The sequence below is a fragment of the Dermacentor albipictus genome, chromosome 1 (genome assembly GCF_038994185.2).
Source record: "Dermacentor albipictus isolate Rhodes 1998 colony chromosome 1, USDA_Dalb.pri_finalv2, whole genome shotgun sequence".
In the NCBI taxonomy this organism is placed as follows: Eukaryota; Metazoa; Arthropoda; class Arachnida; order Ixodida; family Ixodidae; genus Dermacentor; species Dermacentor albipictus.
This window is the reverse complement of record NC_091821.1, coordinates 346,610,085-346,632,326: the sequence shown is the minus strand read 5'-3', so window position 1 is coordinate 346,632,326 and position 22,242 is coordinate 346,610,085. Positions and strand designations below refer to the sequence as shown.

Here is a 22,242-nt window from a genome sequence, read left to right as displayed (position 1 = left end):
CATCGTTTGGCGCTGGGACAGGCTTTCCTGTCTGTGCTCTTCTGAACGCCACTGGTCCGTGAGTTCTGCGGCGCGGGTTTTACGTCACGTCACGAGATGGAGCTGCACTGCTTGGCGCCTCCTTCAGGCGCTTCTACCCGCCACGGTGGCTTAGCGGTTATGGCGTTGCGCTGCTAAGCAGGAGGTCGCAAGATGAGATCCCGGCCGTGGCGGCTGCATCTCGATAGAGGCTAAATACAAAAAAGGCTTGCGGCGTCTCGTGCATTGAGGGCACGTTAACATTCCCTGGTGGTCAAAGTTAATCCGGAGTCTCCCACTACACTGTTAAACAAATGTACAACCTTTGGTGTGCATATTTGCCTCACAACAGTATAATCGTCTTTCCTTTCTTGAAAACGCTGCGCTCGCTACTTTCCTGTCGAGAATGATCTGTCATGCTGATAACGCGCATGCCGTTCGTGCTTTGGAAATACCGGGCTCGCAGCGTTAAAGAAAGGAAATGCGGACGAGATAGATGATGATTATCGTTGTCTGGCAAGATACGACCGAAGGGGTGTGATTTTGTTTAAGAGTGTACGGCGTGCCTCATAATCAAATAGTGGTTTTGGCACGTAAGACACCAGTACCCAATTCATTCTTCTTCTAGCTGGGCAGCGTCCACATGGACCAGTGCACATGGTGTAAAATTTCAGCAGTGCCAAACAATGAAGTGCGTAAAAAAGAACAAATACAGACGAAGGAAGAAGGCCTACAAGAGGACAACACGAGCGCTTCTTACTTCGTCCGTTCTTTGTTTTTTTTCCACACTTCACCGCTTCGCGCTGCAGAAATTTTACACCATGGACTTAAACCAACTCACCCACACCGTTATTCTTATTCGCTGGACCAGTGTACAGTATGGCGTGGTGCGGTGTGGTGTGGTGGGGTATGCCGTTGTGAACATGCATTACACCCACTTTAAGATCGTGGCTAGTATCATCTCCAACGAATCTGTTGCCTGTTGTCATTTCACGCTTACATCTACTCTCAATTACGGGAGAGCCAGCAATTATTTTAGTATATGTTTTACGAGCTCCCACGCTATAGGAGTGCACGTCCCGCCCTATTGGCGGCGAGGAGTTACGGAGTCGCCCTCTATCGGAAGCGCCTCGCTGGCGTAGTATGAGGGATCACGTGGCGCGCTCCTCATAGGTTTTGCTGTCAGCGCTCACTGAAAACACCACGTGCGAGGTCTCCCGGACATTTCTGTGAGTACTTCCGAAACGAGAGAAGTTTCTTACTGTCTAAATAATAATCTTTGGCAAACTGAAAGCACCCAATCGTTTACAGCCGCAATCTCTTTACCGAATACGTACACTGAACGCCACTGCGCGCGGTCGCCGCGATGGAGTCTCCCGAACCGGCTTCTTGCGTGAAAGGTAGGTAAACGCTGAGAGCAAACTATGTGAAATATGTTCTTATAGTGTTTGTATAACTAAATGGAGCGTAATAGAATGAAGCCTCAATGCAGCGATCGCGCAGATTCGCCGTGACCGACTGCGCGTCTGCATGCTTGTCCGCGCACTGTTTCGCTTTCTCCGCGCGCGCGTTTTCGCACCGTGCCATGAGCTTAAGGCCGCAGAATATGAGCATTTGACAGTATACAAGCAACCATTGTTGCGTGGGCGCTATCAAAGCTGTTCAAAAATAATTTCATTGTAGAGACTTGACGCCTACGGGACAGTGATGTGCCGTCGCGACGATTCAATCTTTTTTTTCTTCTAAATTCTTTGACCTTTCAATACTATTTCTCGAGTTTCGTCGCACTGTATGTTTATCGGCGTTCTCAGCGCGCAATTTCCCTCTGCTCCTTTTTTGTAATCCAGTGAATTAATTCATAACACAAACATGACCATATGCCATGCTTTCTTTAAATGTGTTTCTTACCGCTGCCTTTCCACTCCACTGAACTTGCCAGTATCTATAATATCACAAGTTCATAGACTAAACCGTCATGACATTAGTCGGGCAGCGGACTCGCGCGAGCGTCTCAGTGCGCGTTTTCAGGACGTCGCGGACCGGGCGCCGTAGCAGAAATCTTCCTCGCGTCTTGGCTTGCTGCATACCCGAGTTGTAGCCGATGACTGTTTACCGGTTTTATGTTTCGCGAGCCAAGCTTCACCCAGCTTGTCCTGCGGCTACGTGCGAATAAGGCTGACACCGGCCTCCGTTACGTGCGTCCAGCCCTGCGGCACCGAGCAGTAGCCTACCATGTCGCGCGCCTTCAAAGGCAGCCACTACCTATTGTAGTGCTTTCAAGCGTTGTAAAGGAGACACTCGAAGCGGGAAAATTTCGCCACTAAATGAAAACCGCAGCGTACAGGGGAATTTAAGCTCGTTTTCAGCTCGCTTCGGCGCGCCCGAAGCAGCCGACGCGGCCGCTATGTCCACGTGATCCCTCCTAGCACGTCACGCCGACGGTGGCGCCGGCTTTTCCAGTGGTGGAGCTCGAGGCCAATACTATCGCTCTTTTAGAGCATCTCCGCTTTTAACGGAAATACCGCTTAAAACGAAGAAGAGTTCAGTCCCGCCGACTTCGTTACAATGAGAGTTCACTGTGTATCCTCTTTTGCGCAGGAGCTCCGGACAGTTCTTGGTCCTGGACGACTTTTGACAGCGGCTGTATCTGCAGGGGAGAGCACTGTGGATGGGGCCTACGATGTGCCTGCGATTACAAGGTATGCGTTTGAGTCACCCCGCTCCAAGTTAATATTCACGCGTGCTATTCAAACACGCAAATAACGCACAGCAGTTAATTCGCCTTTATATATATATATATATATATATATATATATATATATATATATATATATATATATATATATATATATATATATATATATATATATATATATATATATATATATATATTCGGATGTCCACGTAGAGATGTTAAAGAAATTGTACTTCCTCCCAGGCACCTGGACTACATTTCCGTCATGGCGTACGACTTCTTTGGGGCTTGGAACAGTTACACTGGACACTGTTCACCGCTAGGAGTCCGCGAAAGCGCCAGTGAAGATGAGAAAAAGCTCAACGTGGCAAGTATTATTTTGTCGAGATACTCACACAAGTACAATGGCGAGATCGTGCTTTTCCCAAATGGCTATATAGAAATCGCAGATATTGTTTTTTTATTTATTTTATTATTATTATTATTATTTTAAGCGTGCCGTGCCTTCTAATGGCCTGTCCATTGGGACGAACTTACAGCCCTCGCAAATATTTCCAGAAATTTCGGCATATAATCAAATCGCCAAAAATTAGGCTGGCATAAAAAAAAGTCCCTTACGCTGAGACACTTTCAGGGGGACCGGCATGATGACAATACAACACTACAGAAGCGGCGCGGAATGACGTTTCGCCATTATAGGATTTTATGTGTCTATCTCTTTGGAATGGCTTTCAATATTTAACAAGGCTGATTCTTGGGCTAGTTGGTACGCAGTTTACTCATAATATTTGCCCAGAATGGTGGGACTCTAGGTAGGGTCCATACACAGAGGCTAATTGAATCCAGTGACAAAAGACACAAAAAGAAAACTTGCTGGATATACACTGGCGATATCTGAGCGCTCCATGGTGAACAAAAACGCACGTCGAAGCCCTGCGGCAATTTTATAACTACAGATAACGTGAGACTACGCGCGATTATATTGCTTGCGCGTAGAAATATATATTTATATATATATATAGACACTGGGCATAACCAACAAACCACTGCGGAGGACGTTAAGCTCTTCACTTCGCAAGTTTTCCTAATGAATTCGGCAGCTATGGAATAGAAAGGTGTTTCTCGATTCTCAATCACAGCAGAAAGCCGTGCCCACGTCAGCAGCCGACTGTTTCTTCCATGTTGCTTCCTCAGAGCTCGAGGCAATATGGCGGGCTACGCTGTGTTTCCACAGGACACGCCGGTCCTAAATAAAGCTCCTAGAATCTGGTGCATGTAAAATCTGTGTACCATGGGAAGTGGAGTACAATGGAATGAGGAGGATGGAGGACGGAGGTCACTGCTACGATTGCGTCAACCTCTAGCGGCAACTCTGCGCGTGCGCTTTAAGGGACACTAAAGAGAAGCTGATACTCGTTTAAAACTTTCGTTTATATAATTTCGCGGTAAGAGGTTGATTAAGTACTGGAATATAAAATTGACAAAACTTTCCTATTTCGGATTTCGCGCCGAAACCCCAGCGCCGGTACGTCAGTATGACGTCATGGATTTCAGTGTACCTTCTCTCGAATTCGGGACGTTGTGGCACAGGAAAGGTCCTCAAAACATACTAGCTTCAGTCCTTGGCTCCTTCAGATATACAATGTAGTCCAACTTCACCGATAAAAAAAACGTGCTGTATAAGCTCGAGCAGACGCCGTTAAAATCCATTATGTCACGGTGAATTGATGCAAGAACGTCTAAAACCCCTTAAACTTAGTAAAGTAGTGACACTCTCCTCCTCCGCCTTTACTCCTCTCTTTCACGCTCCCTCCTCGACCGTGGCGCCGCCTATTGGCGGCGAGGAGTTATGGAGTCGCCATCTATCGGAAGCGCCTCGCTGGCGTAGTATGAGGGATCACGTGGCGCGCTCCTCATAGGTTTTGCTGTCAACGCTCACTGAAAACACCACACGCGAGCTCTCCCAGACATTTCTGTAAGTACTTTCGAAACGAGAGAAGTTTGTTACTGTCTAAATAATAATCTTGGGTAAACTGAAAGCACAGAAACGTTTACAGATGCTATCTCTTTACCGAAAACGTACAGTGAACGCCACTGCGCGCGGTCGCCGCGATGGAGGCTCCCGAACCGGCTTCTTGCGTGAAAGGATGGTAAACACTGAGAGCAAACTATGTGAAATATGTTCTTATGGTGTTTGTATAGCTAAATGGAGCGTAATAGAACGAAGCCTCGATGCAGCGATCGCAGATTCGCAGCGATCGACTGCGCGTCTGCATGCTTGTCCGCGCACTGTTTCGCTTTCGCCGCGTGCTCGTTTTCGCACCGTGCCATGAGCTTTAGGCCGCAGCATATGAGCATTTGACAGTATACAAGCAACCATTGTTGCGTGGACGCTGTCAGAGCTGTTCAAAAATAATTTCATTTTAGAGACTTCGACGCCTACGGGGACTGTGATGTGCCGTCGCGACGATTCAATCTTTTTTTTCTTCTAAATTCTTTGACCTTTCAGTATTATTTGTCGAGTTGCGTCGCACTGTATGTTTATCGGTGTTCTCAGCGTGCGATTTCCCGCTGCTCCTTTTTTGTAATCCAGTGCATTAATTCATAACATAAACATGACCATATGTCATACTTTTTATAATGTGCTTCTTACCGCTCCCTTTCCACTCCTGTGAACTTGCCAGTGTCTACAGCATCGACAAGTTCATAGACCAAACCGTCATGACATTAGTCGGGCGGCGGACTCGGGCGAGCGTCTCAGTGCGCGTTTTCCTAAGATCGCAGACCTGGCGCCGTAGCAGAAATCTTCCTCGCGTCTGTGCTTGCTGCATAACCGAGTGGTAGCCGATGATTGTTTGCCGGTTTTATGTTTCGCGAGCCAAGCTCCACGCAGCTTGTCCTGCGGCTACGAGTGAATAAGGCTGACTCCGGGCTCCGTTGCGTACATCCGGCATTGTGGCACCGAGGAGTAGCCTACCATGTTGCGCGCCTTCAAAGGCAGCCACTACCTATTGTAGTGCTTTCAAGCGTTGTAAAGGAGACACTCGAAGTGGGGAAATTTCGCCACTAAATGAGGACCGCAGCGTACGAGGGAGTTGAAACTCTCGTTTTCAGCTCGCTTCGGCGCTCCCGAAGCAGCCGACGCGGCCGCTATGTCCACGTGATCCCTCCTACCACGTCACGCCGAAGTTGGCGCCAGCTTTTCCAGTGGTGGAGCTCGAGGCCAATAGTGCTCGAGCGTAGCGACAGCGCCAACATGCGCTCCTCGCCACTCCGTTACAGTGTACTAGAATAGGTCCTGTAACTCCGTGGACGCTTCTCGAGCAAAATGGCGCTGATGCACGGCGCGAGGGCCCACGTGATGCTTTTAGGCCAATAGCGACAAGGCGTCGGCCAGAGCGCGCGCGGAGGCGACATTCTTCAAAGCGTGGCACAACTTTACGAAGTTTAAGGGGCTTTAAGAACGTCAACGCAGCGCCGCCACCTGGGTTTCTGCTTTGCGTATATTCCATGGAGGAAAAAAAAAAATATAGGAGGGAGCATTATGTCACGCAGCCAGCCTTGGCAAGCGCACGCTACGTGAAGCCACATTGGTGGCCCATACACGCGACCTCTTGCACCGAGAGCACGGCAGCAAGAATCGATATTTGCTGAGGCGTTTTGTTCCCGGTAGTTATGCCAGTAGTTTTTGTTCGGTGCGCGCTTGTTCAGCTGCCTTCCGGAGCTCTGCCTGCCGAGCGGGAACACTAAAACCAACCGCGCACTTTGAAGTGCGATCACGTGTTGGGGCCACCAGTCTGGCTTTAATCGCGTTGCGGTATGCTGCCTCCTATCTTTTTCCTTCCTTCGTTATCTTTTCACTCTTATCAAGCCTCTTTTCACGGCATGAGTGGCTTAATTTGTGTGCGTGTTTGTTGTCGAAGCGTGATTTCAGTAATACAGATCAACTTTTTTTTCTCATTAGTGATGCCGCACGTTCTTGCCTTAGTTCTTGTCCATTGGACCAGGAACATTCTCTGGACATCCCAATTAGATCCGAACGTCCAAGTCCCGGTCAGGACGTCCAGTGGATAACACGTGGACAATAATTTCAGGATGTCCTATTTAAGACATCCTTTGGACATCTACACGATTGAACTTCTGGGATCTAAACAAAATCACAAAACTTTAATCCTATGGATATATGACGGATTTTTCAACGGGATGTCCCATCCCGTCCATATGTGGGACCAACACACACAGTCCAAACGGACTACGGGATATCGTATCGCGGAATGTTAAGTCTCTTCCATGGCTGCCTTCAGTGCACGCTCTTCTGAAAAGACATTGTCAGCCAGCAACGTGAAGCTGCTGCACTGAGGATCAAACTTCCAACGCAGACGATAAATGGAGAAGTTGCAATGAACAACCGAAACTGCACAAGCATATCAGGAGGAAACGTCACAAAGCGGTAGGCAGAGCGCCGAAACAGCTGCACCGAACGTGTCCAGAAAGCCGAGTACTTCAACCTCTGCAACGACTGCAACTACTGCCGTAGAAGAGCAGTGACTGTCTTTACCCAGTCGAATCGCCACTGTCTGTACGTTGCATGCACGCTTTGTGTTTATTTGCGCGTAGTCCGTCACATGACTTAACCGCTGCCGTCTTATTGGATCTCTTCACCCTTCTTTAAGCTCAGAATGCCTGAAGGTTGCTGGATTGGTGCGCTCCCCGCTCTCACAGGTTCAGTTCACGGGTTTTCTCTGAACGTCGTGGTTGTGTAATGTGCTCATACTGCATAGGCGCCGACTACAGAAAGCCCCCCCCCCCCCCCCATGCCTATGACGAAGCCTAACCACCCCCCACCTAACGTGTGATTGCCAGAGTTCTGTCACAAACATCATTTGACGTTTCTTTTTAATTACTTCGACTTTCTCGCTTAAACTTTTATTATGGCTCATAGCTTACGCAGTCCGCGCCAACTGCATCACTGTTGGCGCGGACGTGCACGGATTTTAATGCATACTTTGCTTTATTTCTGCAAATCCTGGCAATAGGAGAACAAGCGCATTAGAAGTACCGGCGCCGACTGCCTGATCCGTATTTTCTCACTTCAACATTGTTTTGAATTTCCACTGTAAACAGCATGCACATACACAATGTACTTAACTATATACGCAGGACAAGGTTTATTACGATTTTAAAGAGAAGGAGGTAGCCAATTAACAATTATTTCTAAAGGAATGGATAGCTTATGCATGCCTAGAGATAGAATATGTTGCTGTATGTTCACCTCGCTCCAAAATACTTTGCGTGCTTTTTTGACCCTGAAGAAAGCTTGTAGACTTTGGTGACCCCTTCGGCACAGTCTTTTATCGACGGCGTGGGAAGTGCACGTGAATGATGTGTCACAGTATCGCATCTCTTTCTAGTAAGCAAAACTAACCACTCATTACAAAAACACTTCTAATAATCTGCAACATTTATTATGGATGGGAACATCGTCACTTGCATGCAGAGGTCTTATGACCTCTGCACCCTGGATATACCCTGAATATACAGGGTATCCCAATTAACTACCGTGCACCAAGATTCTTTTTTTTAAAGAAGCAATGCGTTACTCGAAGAAAACGTAGTGCATGTTTTTTTCCAGTACATAGGAGTAGCTGTCAGTAATTTTTTTCGTTAGTGAGATTTAATTAGGTTATCGTAACTAATTATCTAACTCTAGACGTACTATCATAATTATCAAAATGTCAATGAGTCATCTGTAGACAGAGGCAAGGGAAATCTAACTGCGGTATATTCAGCGACGTACTATTAACGAACTAATTTTTTGCGACTGATAAATAAACCCTGCGAAATATGGCGAATACCACGTGACTGCGCTCCCATCCGTATTCTCGAACAGGCTCCTTGTGAGTTAGCCAGAACGAAATGAAGGAAATAAAGAAAGAAATATCACCGCCCAGGCAACTCGTACAGATGGTTAACCAGCGAAGTTGAAACATGCCGCGCGGTGTTTATTACAGGGTTAATCCTGACAGTTCATTAGCCGACGGCTTGGTAGGCTGCCGTATCCTCGTTACGCAGTTGCTGCTTGAGCTCGGCTGCACGAGCCTGTTGTGCCCGGGCTGCAGCATCGGGACGGCGTAGACTCGACGAGCCCGTTCCTGGTTTTGCTCGCGGCGTTCCTGATCGAAAGCTGCCTACTCCTTAGGAGTACATATGACGCAACGTTACTAGACTAGGTTCTAGTAACGTTGCATATGACGCGCGTCGCCTACCCGTGTCGCAGCCGGAGAGAAACTGCTGCGCGCCCGCTTGGCTGCGACGGAGAGCAACGATGTCATTACTGGCGTAGCCAATCGCGCGACTCTCTTTCGTTTTTTTTTTTTGTGCATACGCGCATGAGGTTGTGCCGGAGAAGTTTTCGGCCTACAGGCGACGGACGGACGGACGAATCGGGTCGTGATCGGGCTAGTGTCTTATCTGTCGCGCCTCGGCCAAAGTAACACGTCGCGTTGGAACAAGCTGCGATAGCTGTTGTCTTAGCGTAGATTATAAAATGAACGTATGTGCTTTTTTTTTTGCCACGAAACCTATCACTACAAAAGCGAATTGACAACGCCAGTGCAAATGTTTAAAGGTGCGTCTTGTTTCGTCTCAGTCGCCATGTCTTTCTCTGATGAGAAAAAAAGTAAAAGTAATCCTTGCCTTGGGAGCTGCAAATGAGAACAAGAGGAAGGCAGCAAATATATATCAGTCATGAAAGTGTGGCGGTAGACCAGACGCGTCAACTATCAACAGAAATGGTGAAAACCTGAGACAAACCGGCAGGTTCAAGAAACAGAGGCGTAGGACTCCATCTTTGAGTACTTAGCCTATGCACGGATGTTCTAGCATTTATGTCCTCAAACCCTGGTATCAGGGCGTGGTCGCCCTGATACCAATTTGCGTCATCAGTTTCGAGGTTTCTAAACGACGGCCTTTCACCCGTACCTCCTTATCCAGCACCATGTGCTTGGAAGATAGGGACCTGCAGAACCGTCTAGATTTCTTGAACTGAGTCCTCACAAAAACCAATGAGCCACCGCACTTTTGTGCAACATCATGTCACAGATGAAGCCAATTTTCACAGAAACGCCCGGGTAAATTTGCATAATGGACACTACTAGAGTGACTACAATGCACACTGGGTAAAGCGCGATCAACACCAGTGCCAGTGGTCGTTCGGCGACGTCGCTGCCATTGCTTCTGGAACGGCACCGACTCTGTCTTTGGGGTCCTCGCGATTGGCTTCGAATCGGAGAGCACGACGCGTTACAAAATGCTGGTTCCCGAAAGTCAGGTTCGCCTCAATACAGAAATGTTATGCGGTGAAACATACGCGAAAGTCTTCCACTTCTTTTTTTCGGATGTGCCTGCGGCGATTTGAGCCCTTAACGGCACTAAAAGAGATGCATTCATTTTTTTCGAACTGCCCGATTTTACAGACGTTTTCGCGGCCCCCAGGGCGTCCAAAAAATTGGGTGCTGACTGTATACAATTGAAGAAAAGGATGCTTCAAATGGTCCGTGGGGCGAACACGCGGTGGAAGGAGGACGAAAAAAAACCTACGCATTGAGGGATGAACGAGAAAGGAAGCGTGCCGCCGCTTCTTTCAAGGAGCTTCAGCTCAACAAACGAAGTCTTGGCTGACGCCAAGATGCAGGTGTCCCTCATCCAAACGAAAATAAACTCTTCAAAACAGTGAAACGCAACACTGAGGCGTTGTGCGCGGGCAGAGAGTATGTCAGGACAGTTGAGGTTGAAACAGCAGCTGTTGAGAGATCATCTCACTTGTGACAAGTGCGGGCCTCATACCAATGAGCTTGCTATCAATTGATAAAGAATATCTCACATTCGAAAATATTTCTCTGTAAGCATCTCCTTTTCATTCGTGTTTGAGAATGTTCGACTCGATTTCCAATAAGTTTTACCATTTTTTTTTTCAAAGATATTTTATTTACTGTGCATTTTACTAATAACACTTCCCTTCTGATTTTATTTTGAATAAAATAAATGCTGCTACTTACAACTCAAACTCGATGAAGTTTATTTTTTATTTTTAGCATGCTTACTAGAGAGCGACAGCATCGGGCGACATGGTGTCAGCCTGTCTTGACTTAAAACAAAGTTCTGTATCCCTCAGGAAACTTTGCAGAGGAACTCAGGGAAAACCTGGAAAACTCATGGAATTTGGAAATGTCAACTTGGTAGACACCCCGTTAACAGTCCATTCTCATGTCTGCGGCCACTGGAACCGATCCTGCAGGACTAGTAAATTGTGTAGCGTACCCGTGATCTCTTCTGTTCTGCATCTACAACCATGGATCAAAGGCTGCACCTAGCGTGAGGCAACTTCCTTATGGGCCGATGTACCTGTGAACTCTGGGTTAATTTTTGCCTCTGTGACTGCTCAAGCAAGTCCACAGAAATACCCCACTAAATTTCTTAGTACATGTGGACTGCAATGTAGTTGTCTGTGATTGCTGAGCCAGCCTGCAGTGAGTTTTGGTAATATGTTTAGTCGCCAAGATACCTGTGATCTTTTCAGAAGTATTTGTATCTGCTGCCATAGAAGACCAGCCATGCTCCGCCTCTGTAACTTCCATTGAGGCTGTCCGTGACAGTGAATTTTTAGGATGAATTTATGTTTGTGTGGCCACTGAGGCAAACCCACACAAATCCTCTGTTAGCTTGCATAACTTGCATAACGAATTTTTCCGTCTACGACTGCTGAAGCGAGTATGCTGCAAGCCTTTAGTTAATTGTGTATAGTTACCAAAGTACCTGCGACGGCTTCAGCAATATTTGGCTGTGACTACGGAAAGGTCGCATTCAGCTGCTGCTTACTTGCTTAGAGGCCTTCGAGCCTGTGAACACTTATGGTGAATTTGTGTTTGTGACCACTCAAGCGCAGCAAGTATCCTGTAACTTCTAGTACCCGTGAAATCAGTTTGGTTTTGTGCCGAAGCAAGTGTCTTGTAACTGCTTTTGTACTTGTGAACTTTCTAGTAACATTATTAATGCCCAGTGTATGTATCAAATCTTTAGTACTACTTTTACTGTGCAACCACTGAAGCAGGCCTGTAGAACGTTTGGAGTAGCTTCCTTCATGGCTAAGACACTTGTGAACTTTTCAGCAAATATTTCATTTATGTGCCTGCGACCTTGAAGTGAGCCAGCCTGCAGTAGCCCTCCTACTAACTTCCTTTTTAACCCCCACCCTTGCAGAGGGCTTTTAAATTTCTTTTACTGGCCGAGGTGCATCTGCAAAATGTTAGCTCTACTGAAATGGACTTGTTACTACACGAAAGTGTCAATGTTTGCTCTGGTGACCTTTACCAGAACTTGTTATGGATGCATATTGCATTTGCTCTATAAATGGATGACCATACCGCAGCTGTTTGGGTCTATATGACCACTGAACTAGTCTCAAGTAATTTCATTAATGCTTAATGTAGTTCCGACAATTTTAGCATAAATCGTTTAGTGTAACTACTGAATATGGCCTAGGGAAATGCTCTGGCAACTTAAGGTGGCTAACATATCTGAACTGTTCAGCAAATTTTGCACTGATGTGCCAGCGACCACGGAAGTGAGCCCACAGCAAGCCTTGTGATAACTTCCGTAGTGGCCCCACTGTGAATTATGAAATTTTCTTGCTACCCAAAGTTCATTCGTAAACAGTTTAATTCATGCGAACTTTTGATAACCATGGTGCATCATAAATAACTCCCGATAGCTGAACTTGCGTGATGAAATTATTGAGTTTTATTAATTTGCATTGATGTGCTTTACTGACACTGCTGAGTGCATTTGAGAGTTGAACTTGTGATATTCCTGCAATTGTTTTATTGAAATAGATGCAGTATTTTTAATGAGGTTGTCAAATGATTCAGCAGCCTGCAGAACTTAGTTCTGTAGCTTCGTTCCTATTAGCACAAGAAAGTATAGCTTGCATGTCTATAGGTTTTAAATTAATGCATTCTTATCAAGTTGTATGTAATGTATTAGCTTACTGTAGCAGGGAATTATGTGCACAATGCTTAGCAGCACTGCAGCCTTCTTTAAATACTTTGAGATGTGGTGGGCTGTATTCCTGGCCAGTCTCCTGGTACTTCAACTTGCATGACAAAAATGTTTGGTCACCTTATTGGGCCGCTGGGATGGATCTCCAAGAGCCATGCAATTCTTTTTGATCATTGCCCCACAACCCAACATAAAACCAGGCCAAACTTACTTTGTTAATGGTACGTAAAATGCAGCAGGCCTGCTGCACTGCTAGGGCACATTATGAGGAGTGTCTCTATTATGTTAATTTATAATCAGTAAGGACGACCTGTGGATATCCTAAATTCACAACCAAACGTCCCACAAACATCCTTTGGACAATTGGTAACACAATGTCCCAGAAGCGTCCTACATCCTGACAAAAATGTCCTTGGGACATAATCGGGATTATGCAATAAAAATCCATATTTAGACATCTCTTGGACATCCAATTATCCCATTATGACGTTCGTGGGACAGTTCTATGAACGCCAATTCACGTGCGTGGGATGTTCCCATGGACATCCAATGATCCACAAGCTTCTTAGATATGTCCTAGAAACGTTCGACTGTCCTGTTTTCGATCTCTGCTGGACATCTGTAGCACGTTGATGGTCCAATGGGCGACTGCTTCCTCCACAGGTGCAAGCTGTCAAGATGTGGCTTGACAAGGGTGCGAAACCGAACAAGCTCGTGCTAGGCATGCCCCTTTATGGGCGCACCTTCACGCTGGCCAACCCGAAGAACGACGGCTTTCTGGCTCCCACAGTGGGTCCCGGACCCGCTGGGCCCGCAACTGGAGAAGCTGGTTACCTTGGCTACAGTGAGGTTAGTATAGGCGGGTGCTTGCCACCAGTCACTCAGACTCTGCTGCTATAAAATTTCCTATTTCCGTTTCGCTTGGTGAATGGTACAATGAGCTCTTCAAGGGCCATTAAAACGAAACATTAAATCATGCTCGATTGGTTTAGTGTCTTAATGACACATTTGTGCGTTTGTATGAGCACGTTTTGTGCAGATGTACCCGATATATAAATTAATTATTATCGTGCACAGTACACTTTCGTGTTATCTTCGACAATACAAGTTCACAAAAATGATCAGCTGCGGTACTACACCTGCAAGATTAGAGCCTCCCTTCACGAACGCGTTCCTTCCACCCGATGATGAAAGCAGAGTTGTGAATTTGTTTTTCATGTGCTGCTATGACGAAAGAGCGATCACTTTCTCTGATAGCACTCGTCCACAACAGCAAAGCTAACATTACGTTCAGTTCCAGCTTATTTCAAAATATTAACCAAATAAATTAGCACCTTGAGCGCCAATAGATGCGCCGAGCGTGCAAGTTCCAAAATGCAGGTTCACCATATTGATCCTTCGCAGCATAGGAAATACATTTGCCTTGCATTGGACGATGTTAGCCCAACACAGCCCGGTTACAGTTATACTTAAAACTTCACAGGAGACGGCGGAACAATGATGTACCTGTCCTAAGAGAGAAGCACCGAGGCTAGTACATGGCCAAAACGCTTCGCCACACACTCTAGACGATGCATTAAAAGTTTTCACGACCAACAAGATTACCAAAGAACTCTAACGGCTGATGTGAAGTGCAAGTTGTGTACCTCGTGTGTGTCAATCCACTTCATTTTTGCACTGTGAAGTATTTATGAGCCACATAATTTTTTACCTGCTCGCGATTTTTCAGATTTGCATGCAGCTTCTGGCATCCAAGGACTGGAAAATAACACGAGATGCTGGCGTGGTCGCCCCAGTAGCTGTGAAAGGAAACCTGTGGATCGGCTTTGACGATGCGCAAAGCCTCACAGCAAAAGTAAGAAAAGCGATAACTGTTTGGCTCACGGGTACACAGTGCCAACTGCAAAAACATGTTCTCTGATCATGCCATACGAGCTGTGAGCAAAGATATTTGCAGCTGGTTGGCTATATAACCTACAGTTCTGCTGGTTCTAATTGCTTTCTTTCTCTCGGTCTCCCCTTGTCGATCACTTAAAAAAGAGAAAAAAAAGTCTTTACGGAAGAGGTGGTTATTTGTCTGCCCCAACTCAAGCAGAATTCCACAGATGTGTGAAAGCTCATCTGAAGTCGACGTGAAACTTCTTTTTTTTTTTGCAAGCCAGAATGTGCGTGGGCTGGAATTGTCATAACAATAACAATAAATAAATAAATAAATAGATAGATAGATAAATAAATAGATAAATAAATAAATAAATAAATAAATAAATAAATAAATAGCCATCTCTGAATGCGCTCCCCAGCCCAAGGACAGGGCTGCAAAATATTCGCCTCTTTGGGGCTCATCTCGTCCCCCGACAATAACTATCAATCGTGTGTACATTTTCTTTATTTAAGCGCTCGCTATTTTCATAGATGTCAGGAATGCTCTGTCACACCAACACTTGCAGGCCATTCGTGACCTGAAAATTAAACCGGAGTCGCAGAGTTTGAAAAAAGAACATGCACGAAAAATTACTATTGTTAGGGGATAAGCCCCAAAGGGTCTTTTTTTTTTTCTTACAGTGAGCGATATCTTCCTACGGGCAGCAGGTGTCTTCATAGCAAAGAAGGCATAGTAGCTACGTGCTGAGAGAAAGGTGACTTCGGTGAGCTTTGAGGCAGGTGTCAAATGGATGCAGGGATGGTGGGTCAAAATATGGCATATACATATTCATAGAACCTGACCGACTCGTCGCCAATCAAACCTAGGTCCATAATGTCGTCTAGGCGGACCTGCTGACCCATCACTATAAAGAATGTGTGTAGCATCGCTCTTGCGGGAAGTCACTGCACTGCACAAAGACGCAGGCAATTCAACATGCTCTAATCAATCAAAATTTCTTCCCTAAGCTATATCTTGGCATAGGGCGAATGCCAAGGTATATTCAGTAACACGAACTATCAAATACTATAAGCATCGCCGAAGGTACACACATCACATGCATGCCCATGTAAGTTTTCCTTATGAAGTTAACTACCAAGAAGGCCGTGTATTGAATTAAACATCGGAGTTCCACTTGTAAACTGGCATGACATAGCTTCAGATGTCTAACAATCCCATTCTGTTTAAAAGTATCAATGACACCACATTTGGTGTATGCATTTTCTGCACAATAGCCAGTGCAAATCTATTGCTTTCTCACACAACAGGTGAAGTTTGCTCACTCCATGGGTCTTGCAAATGCCATGGCCTTCTATATTGAAATAGATGGCTTCACACAAGTTTATGAAGGCACTCTTTAAAAAACGATCTGAGATGCATTCGCAAATCGCTAGCAATTGATGCAGCACCTTGATTACACAGACAGCACTCGAACTTGGCCTCTATACATTATAAATGACAGGAGAGATTGTAATCAATTAACAAAACAGCTAATTACAGATATGTTGCTCTCCTGCACAACAGGTCCTGTTCGCACGCTCCCTGGGTCTCGCTGGCGCCATGGTCTGGTCCATTGAAACGGATGACTTCTCAGGAACATGTGGAGGTGTGAAAAACCCCCTGCAGAGAGCTATAAAAGATGCACTTGAAGCTAATGCCACCATACCACTCCCAACTATGGCAACGAATTTGCCATCAACAACACCAGCGGAGCCGAAACCAGAAATGTCGACTACAGGAATGAACTTGCCATCAACACCAGCGGAGCCGAAACCAGAAACATCGACTACAGGAATTAAATTGCCATCAACGCTGCCAGCGACATTGAAACCAAAAAATGAGGCTGGTGTCAGTCCACTTACGACGACAAGTTTCCTTACGACGACAACATCTGCACTAGAGCTAAAGTGTTCTAATGACGGTTTCTACACATATCCGAATGACCCACACAGATTCTACAGGTGCGTGTCACAACTTGATGGCACCTACACCATCTATTTCTTTGACTGTCCAGCGAACACAGTCTTCAATCCCTCTGTCAACGTATGCACATTCTAGGCATGAAATATTTGTGCTCTGAATGAACCAGACTGCGGCACATGCTGTCTATAGCAGGCAACTTCAACTAAAAGTCACATGTTAAAAAAAGATATGCCCCTCTACACACCTTCATTCCATCAACAGGGGTCACTGTCACAGTTTGAGACATGACACAATCTCCAAGTGGCTTAATCAAGTTTATCAAAAAATCCTTAAGGCATTTGTGTTTCTGTGGTCACAGATGCACAGAATCGGCTATCTAGTGAATTTTCTCGTCTATAAGTGAGTAAGCTAGCATCAACACGTAAACTAGGTAAAGCCATGTGTAATGTGAATGTAGAAAAAGCCAAGTGACCTGCACAGCCATCTATTGATATACAAGTTGGTCTGAGAGCTGAAATAATGTCTGTGACTATTGCAAATAAAAGAGACATTGGCTGCATGTGTTGGATTATTGTCAAGGCTGATATGTAACACACTTATGCAGAGCTACAATCAGCGCATGTGTAAATTACAGCTTGGATGAACAGCAGAATGGCAAGGCTATGAGATATGTTCCACATAGCAAGAGAGGTGAAAATGTCTGGCGTCCATAAGGCTGAAAATTTTACGTGGTTATTGCGCAACCTATGTATGACAATGTTTACCTTCACACCCTAACCGGTCATGAAGCATCAGAAATTGCAGTTAAAGGGGCCCTAAACCACCCCTCGGGCTTGGTGAGGTAACATAGTCTGCGGGTACCATACGCTGCCGCGAACATCTCGGCCAAGTTTTGCTATCGTACGCGGTTCATGGAGCTCACAAGCGGACCACAAAGTAACCTTCTTCTCAAACGGTCCCTTTTCAACAGAAGGCCCTGTTCTCACTCTCTTCTAAACGCACTACTTCATCATCAGATGCACTATTTCATCATTCCCTTAGACAGCTGCTATTGGCCGATAGCGGTAGATACCGTGGCCGCTGTGGGGTGCCACCACGAGTCCACTGGCTAAGCGCACTGCGGCTCGCTGAGGACAACTGCATTTGCCTTGTGTTTAGTGTGTCATAGGCACCAAAGGCGGAAGTCGTGGTGTCTACGTTAACATCTAAAATGAAATATGAACTGCATGCCATGGTGACATATAGAAAGTGGAGTGTTGTGGGCACGCCCCACTATGCTGCAGTCTTCGCAGTGCAAGGCATTCAAGAAGGAACGGGAGCACAGCGGAGGCCGTGCTTGATTGCCAATTACTCCGCTTCCGCTGAACGCATTAAAGTACTTTTTGTGGGAAAGTATTTCTGAAATAGCCTATTTTCACTTCAAATGCCTTTATCCACTTGAATAAAAAGTGGTTCAGGGCCCTTTTAATGACATGGGACTAACCAGGACACTGAGAGCAAATGAAATTTAGTTCATAGAAGCTGCAAACTCATATACAGTTGAACCTCAACACAACAAACATGGATATAACGAATTATTATATATAACAAAGTAAGAGTGCTTCCTGCTGATAATGGCATGCAACTAATATACTACTACACACTTATAACCAATATTGGATATACAGTGGAATCTCGATAGATGCAAATCGCTTAAACGAAACTGCCTCTTAAAAGGAACACCATCCTCACGATTGGTTGGTTTTGTATTCATACAATTGTATTCAGTTTTGTCTATCAGTAAATGGAACTCCTGATAAACGGAACCGATTTCTCTGGTCCCTTGAGGTTATGTTTAAAGAGAATCCACCGTAATGAATGTACTTTCATGTTGGATGTGACGCCGTTATAACGAGGTTCTACTGTACTAATCTCAAGATGCAATTGACACGGCATGCCGCAACAGACACAATAACAAAAAGATGTGATGAGAACAGTCATAGGCCAGCTTTAAATCCTAGGATTTTGTCATAGGCCTTGGAAAAAGCAGGGAGACAACATTTTCCATAACCCTTTTACTAAACTTCATAAAAAAACATATCAGTATATATATATAATATTTGTGTATATATAATATATGCATGTATACATGCAATGTAGTGTACAGTGTGTTATCATACAAGTGTAGCTGCAATTTTTAAACAGTCACAGGTGTGCTGGGATGATGTACCATGTGCATGTTGACGTGCACATGAGCAGAGTGATTTCAACAGTGGTTGGATGAAGACAAGTGTGCCAGTTCAACAACAACAATGGCACACATGCATTTTAAATTCATGTTAAACAAAGAAGAGCGCATGTAAAAGCACACTGCACACAATGAGTCGCTGCTACTCTCTATGGCAGCTGCCCAACACCAACGGCTGAAAAGATGTTGAAGTGCAGCCCCATAACATGAAACGAGAATGCATCATGTAAACACGACATGCTTCAAGCAAAACATCAAGATTGGGGCCAAATTAGGCAACAATTATTTTCCTTCTATTCTGCTCTTTCCTCGTGTCAAGGGGTTGATACAAGCAATAACAGTGGCATGCAAGCCAGTGATGAAGGGTAGAACGAAAAAAGAAAACCATCATTACAAAACAGGGCCCCTGCTTAATCTTTGCCACGATTTTATGAGTGAACATGATATGAATGCATGTGCCTAAGAATAGAGAAAAACCTAGCTAACTGCTCACAGAATTAGTAAACAAAACTGAAAACAACATCTTGATTAGTAAACAACTAGCTGACAAAAGCACGCCGATAAACGAAGCAATTATACACTCATCAATCACAACTACAGAGTTTCTGCATGTACTTTTAAAGGCCCAACTCTTTAATAGCTGGGGCATTGCTTCAGTTCTTTGTGGCACATTTTGATGAGTTTTTTTTTTCCTATCGCCTAAAAATTGTTGTATATGTCTATACAATGCCATGCACAAAAAGAAAATAATAAAAAATAACAACTGCGAGTCGACTATATTATCAAACCACACATTAGTGTATAAATAAGACAATGCATTGCTCTTGTAAATTATTTGATATAGGCTATTTAACATCGCTCAAGAAGGCGTAGCACTCTTGTAAGTGGAGTACATCAGCTAAAGGAAACAAATGCAACAGTTTTTCACAAAGTCAACAACAATCTGCTGCACTAGCTTGATCGTACCTCTCCAGCATCAAACCATGGCAGAGCTGAAGAATGAAGCGACATCCCTTTTGCAGGACTGAGCCCATGGCTCAAACACAGCATGCCGCCGATCTACAGTCAACTTGAACATTCACAGCTTCAAGTAAAAGAGAACGGCTTCAGCTCCAAGTCTCTGAAGTACTTGCGGCAAAGCATGGCACGCACTGATGGGTACTTGTCGCACTTGAACAATGCAGAGCGTTTGGCTGCCAGTTCTTCATATATTTTAACATAGTCACGGTAGAACAAATCTGTGAAAGAGAAAAACAATTACAGAAAGACAACATTGTTGTTTGCGTACATTGCTGGCAGGTCCAGAATTAATAAAACTACAAGGGCAACATGATAGGCTCCAGAAAGCTGCTCAAAGTGCTGGCAAATAAAAATAAGGAAACCCACAATTAAGGGCTCTAAGAACAGCTAAAGAAAGACCTGTCAGAATTCAAGCTGCTATAGGACATACAGTTAAGCATGCAAATTTTTGCACCTGCATGGTACACACTGGAAGAAATGGTACTGGAAGGAGAGCTGGCTTTCCATTCATACAGAAAACATTAAAGGATAGGCATGATAAATAGTAATAAAGATTAATTTTCATGATACTTCAAATAACAGAACACTACCCCATGTTTGCGAAATGTTCTGCTCTGCTACAGCTCTCCTTTGCTCAAATTAGGTCCCCCCACTTGGATGTTCCATTAAATAATTTTCAAGTGTGTGCTGCAGCAGCCATTATATTACCATTCTCTTGAATATAGTGGCAAGGGAAAGTGCTTCTAACCTGCACTCTCTAAACTACAGAAGCTACCGAAGCTTTTGTTCAAGAGAAACATGGTCATATAGAGGAAGCAATGCCAACTGAGGCATCATTTGACAATTACAATAATTCTCACTTTTAGATTAAAGGGTCTGTCACCAGGCCACATAGCATCTTGGTTATAAACTGGAAGTTGTTACATGCCCCCTAAGGAGTGTTTTACTACAATAATTTTTCAAATTAATTCATCAATAGCGGAGATAGAAATACTGAAGTGCCATGAACCCACGATTTCTGGAGGCAAGCACCACCACCAACATAACACTCTTTCCACTTGCCCTGTCTAGCCTCCGCAAACGAAATTCCTTCTCTGCGTTCTCCCATACTAAAGCCAGAGGAGTGCGTGACAAACAACATCACGAGCCTTGCCTTCTTTTTTCTTTTCATTTTTTTCTCTCTCTCTCGCGCGCGTTTTTGCTGCGCAGTATACTTTCGGTGATGGTCTCGCATGCAAGCTGTTGGGTGTGTCTCGTTTCGCACAGCAGACAATTTTGTGTGCTCTGCACGAGAACATCTGATTAGCAGTATAAGTCAGTGCCACAATCCTAAGCACTGAGGCAGGTATGAGAAGATGAAAGAGCATGATCGCGGCACTGGAACACTGTAGAAAATGACATAATTTCATGGTCTGTTCGCTGACTGCACGACGTGGGAAGACAAAATGCACGTAAATCTCTCTTGCTATGGTATGAAGAAAACAAAAACGTGCAGGCATTCAGTTTTCTTTATTATTTCTCTAAACTTTAATTCGTCTATTGAAGCAACAGATTAAACAAATAACTAATGTTGCCTTGAAAATCTATGGGCACTTTGCTGAGCAAAACTGGGACAGGCGAAAGCCTATCTGTGACTGCCTCTGTTGCTGTTGTCTGAACTGTGCTGCAAATGGGCACTGCCGTGGCTGCTAGCATGGGATGCAAGCGCAGTGCGCGCGCTCTTCAGAGACATCCGACTGACTCAGCAATTTTTTTTTCTTATTTCTTTTTCTTTAGTTTTTTTCACCTTTTTTAATTATTTTATTTATCATGATGATCACCCATTGTCCACCTAGGGTCATCCATCAAGTGCTGTGACAGTTGTCACCGGCTTTGATTGATCACCGCTTTCCCACCTTGGAGAGACACTCATGAGTCACTAAAGGCTTACTCCTTGATAACTCTCGAAGTGATGTGTCACTATGAGTATTGTTACAGCACGGCAATCTATGCAGACACACTTGCATGACTGACATCAACTCTCCTGCTGGGAGCATGGTGCCACCGAAAGGAGAAGGGCAAACGGCCAGTGGTTTGCAATTTAAGCTCTTTACGCGACACGTAGGGATGTAATACTTAGCAGACATGATCGTTAGTATGCATTGTATGCACTGCACTTGTCAGCTCATGATGGCCAGGCCTGGTGAGCGGCCCTTTAAAGAGAGCACCAGTAAACAGCATGTTTGCAACACATAGAGTGCCAGTATATGTAAGATTTTTAATTGTTGTACTAAACAAAAAGGAAAAAGGAAAGAAAATTAAAGGTAGAGATGACTTGACAACTGCTCACAAATAAAATTTTTTTACTAGTCAGAGCTAATAAAATCACCAAGTTGACATCAC

The 22,242-nt window shown here is 44.8% G+C and overlaps 2 protein-coding genes across 14 annotated transcripts in view; one reads left to right on the top strand and one right to left on the bottom strand.

The window, feature by feature from the left end:
• Positions 1–17,172, top strand: part of LOC135919406 (chitinase-3-like protein 1) — a 53,271-nt gene extending 36,099 nt beyond the window's left edge. For all 3 annotated transcript variants that reach the window (XM_065453326.1, XM_065453260.1, XM_065453403.2), the window contains exons 4-8: positions 2,617–2,717; positions 2,957–3,080; positions 13,433–13,618; positions 14,499–14,624; positions 16,215–17,172. In XM_065453326.1, coding sequence (XP_065309398.1) covers positions 2,617–2,717; positions 2,957–3,080; positions 13,433–13,618; positions 14,499–14,624; positions 16,215–16,748 — 1,071 coding nt within the window. In that variant the 3' untranslated portion in view covers positions 16,749–17,172. The remainder of the gene's footprint in view (positions 1–2,616; positions 2,718–2,956; positions 3,081–13,432; positions 13,619–14,498; positions 14,625–16,214) is intronic.
• A 1,480-nt stretch (positions 17,173–18,652) lies between these two features.
• Positions 18,653–22,242, bottom strand: part of Crag (DENN domain-containing protein Crag) — a 112,720-nt gene continuing 109,130 nt past the window's right edge. For all 11 annotated transcript variants that reach the window (XM_070531774.1, XM_065452580.1, XM_065452472.1 and 8 more), the window contains one exon: positions 18,653–20,078. In XM_070531774.1, coding sequence (XP_070387875.1) covers positions 19,927–20,078 — 152 coding nt within the window. In that variant the 3' untranslated portion in view covers positions 18,653–19,926. The remainder of the gene's footprint in view (positions 20,079–22,242) is intronic.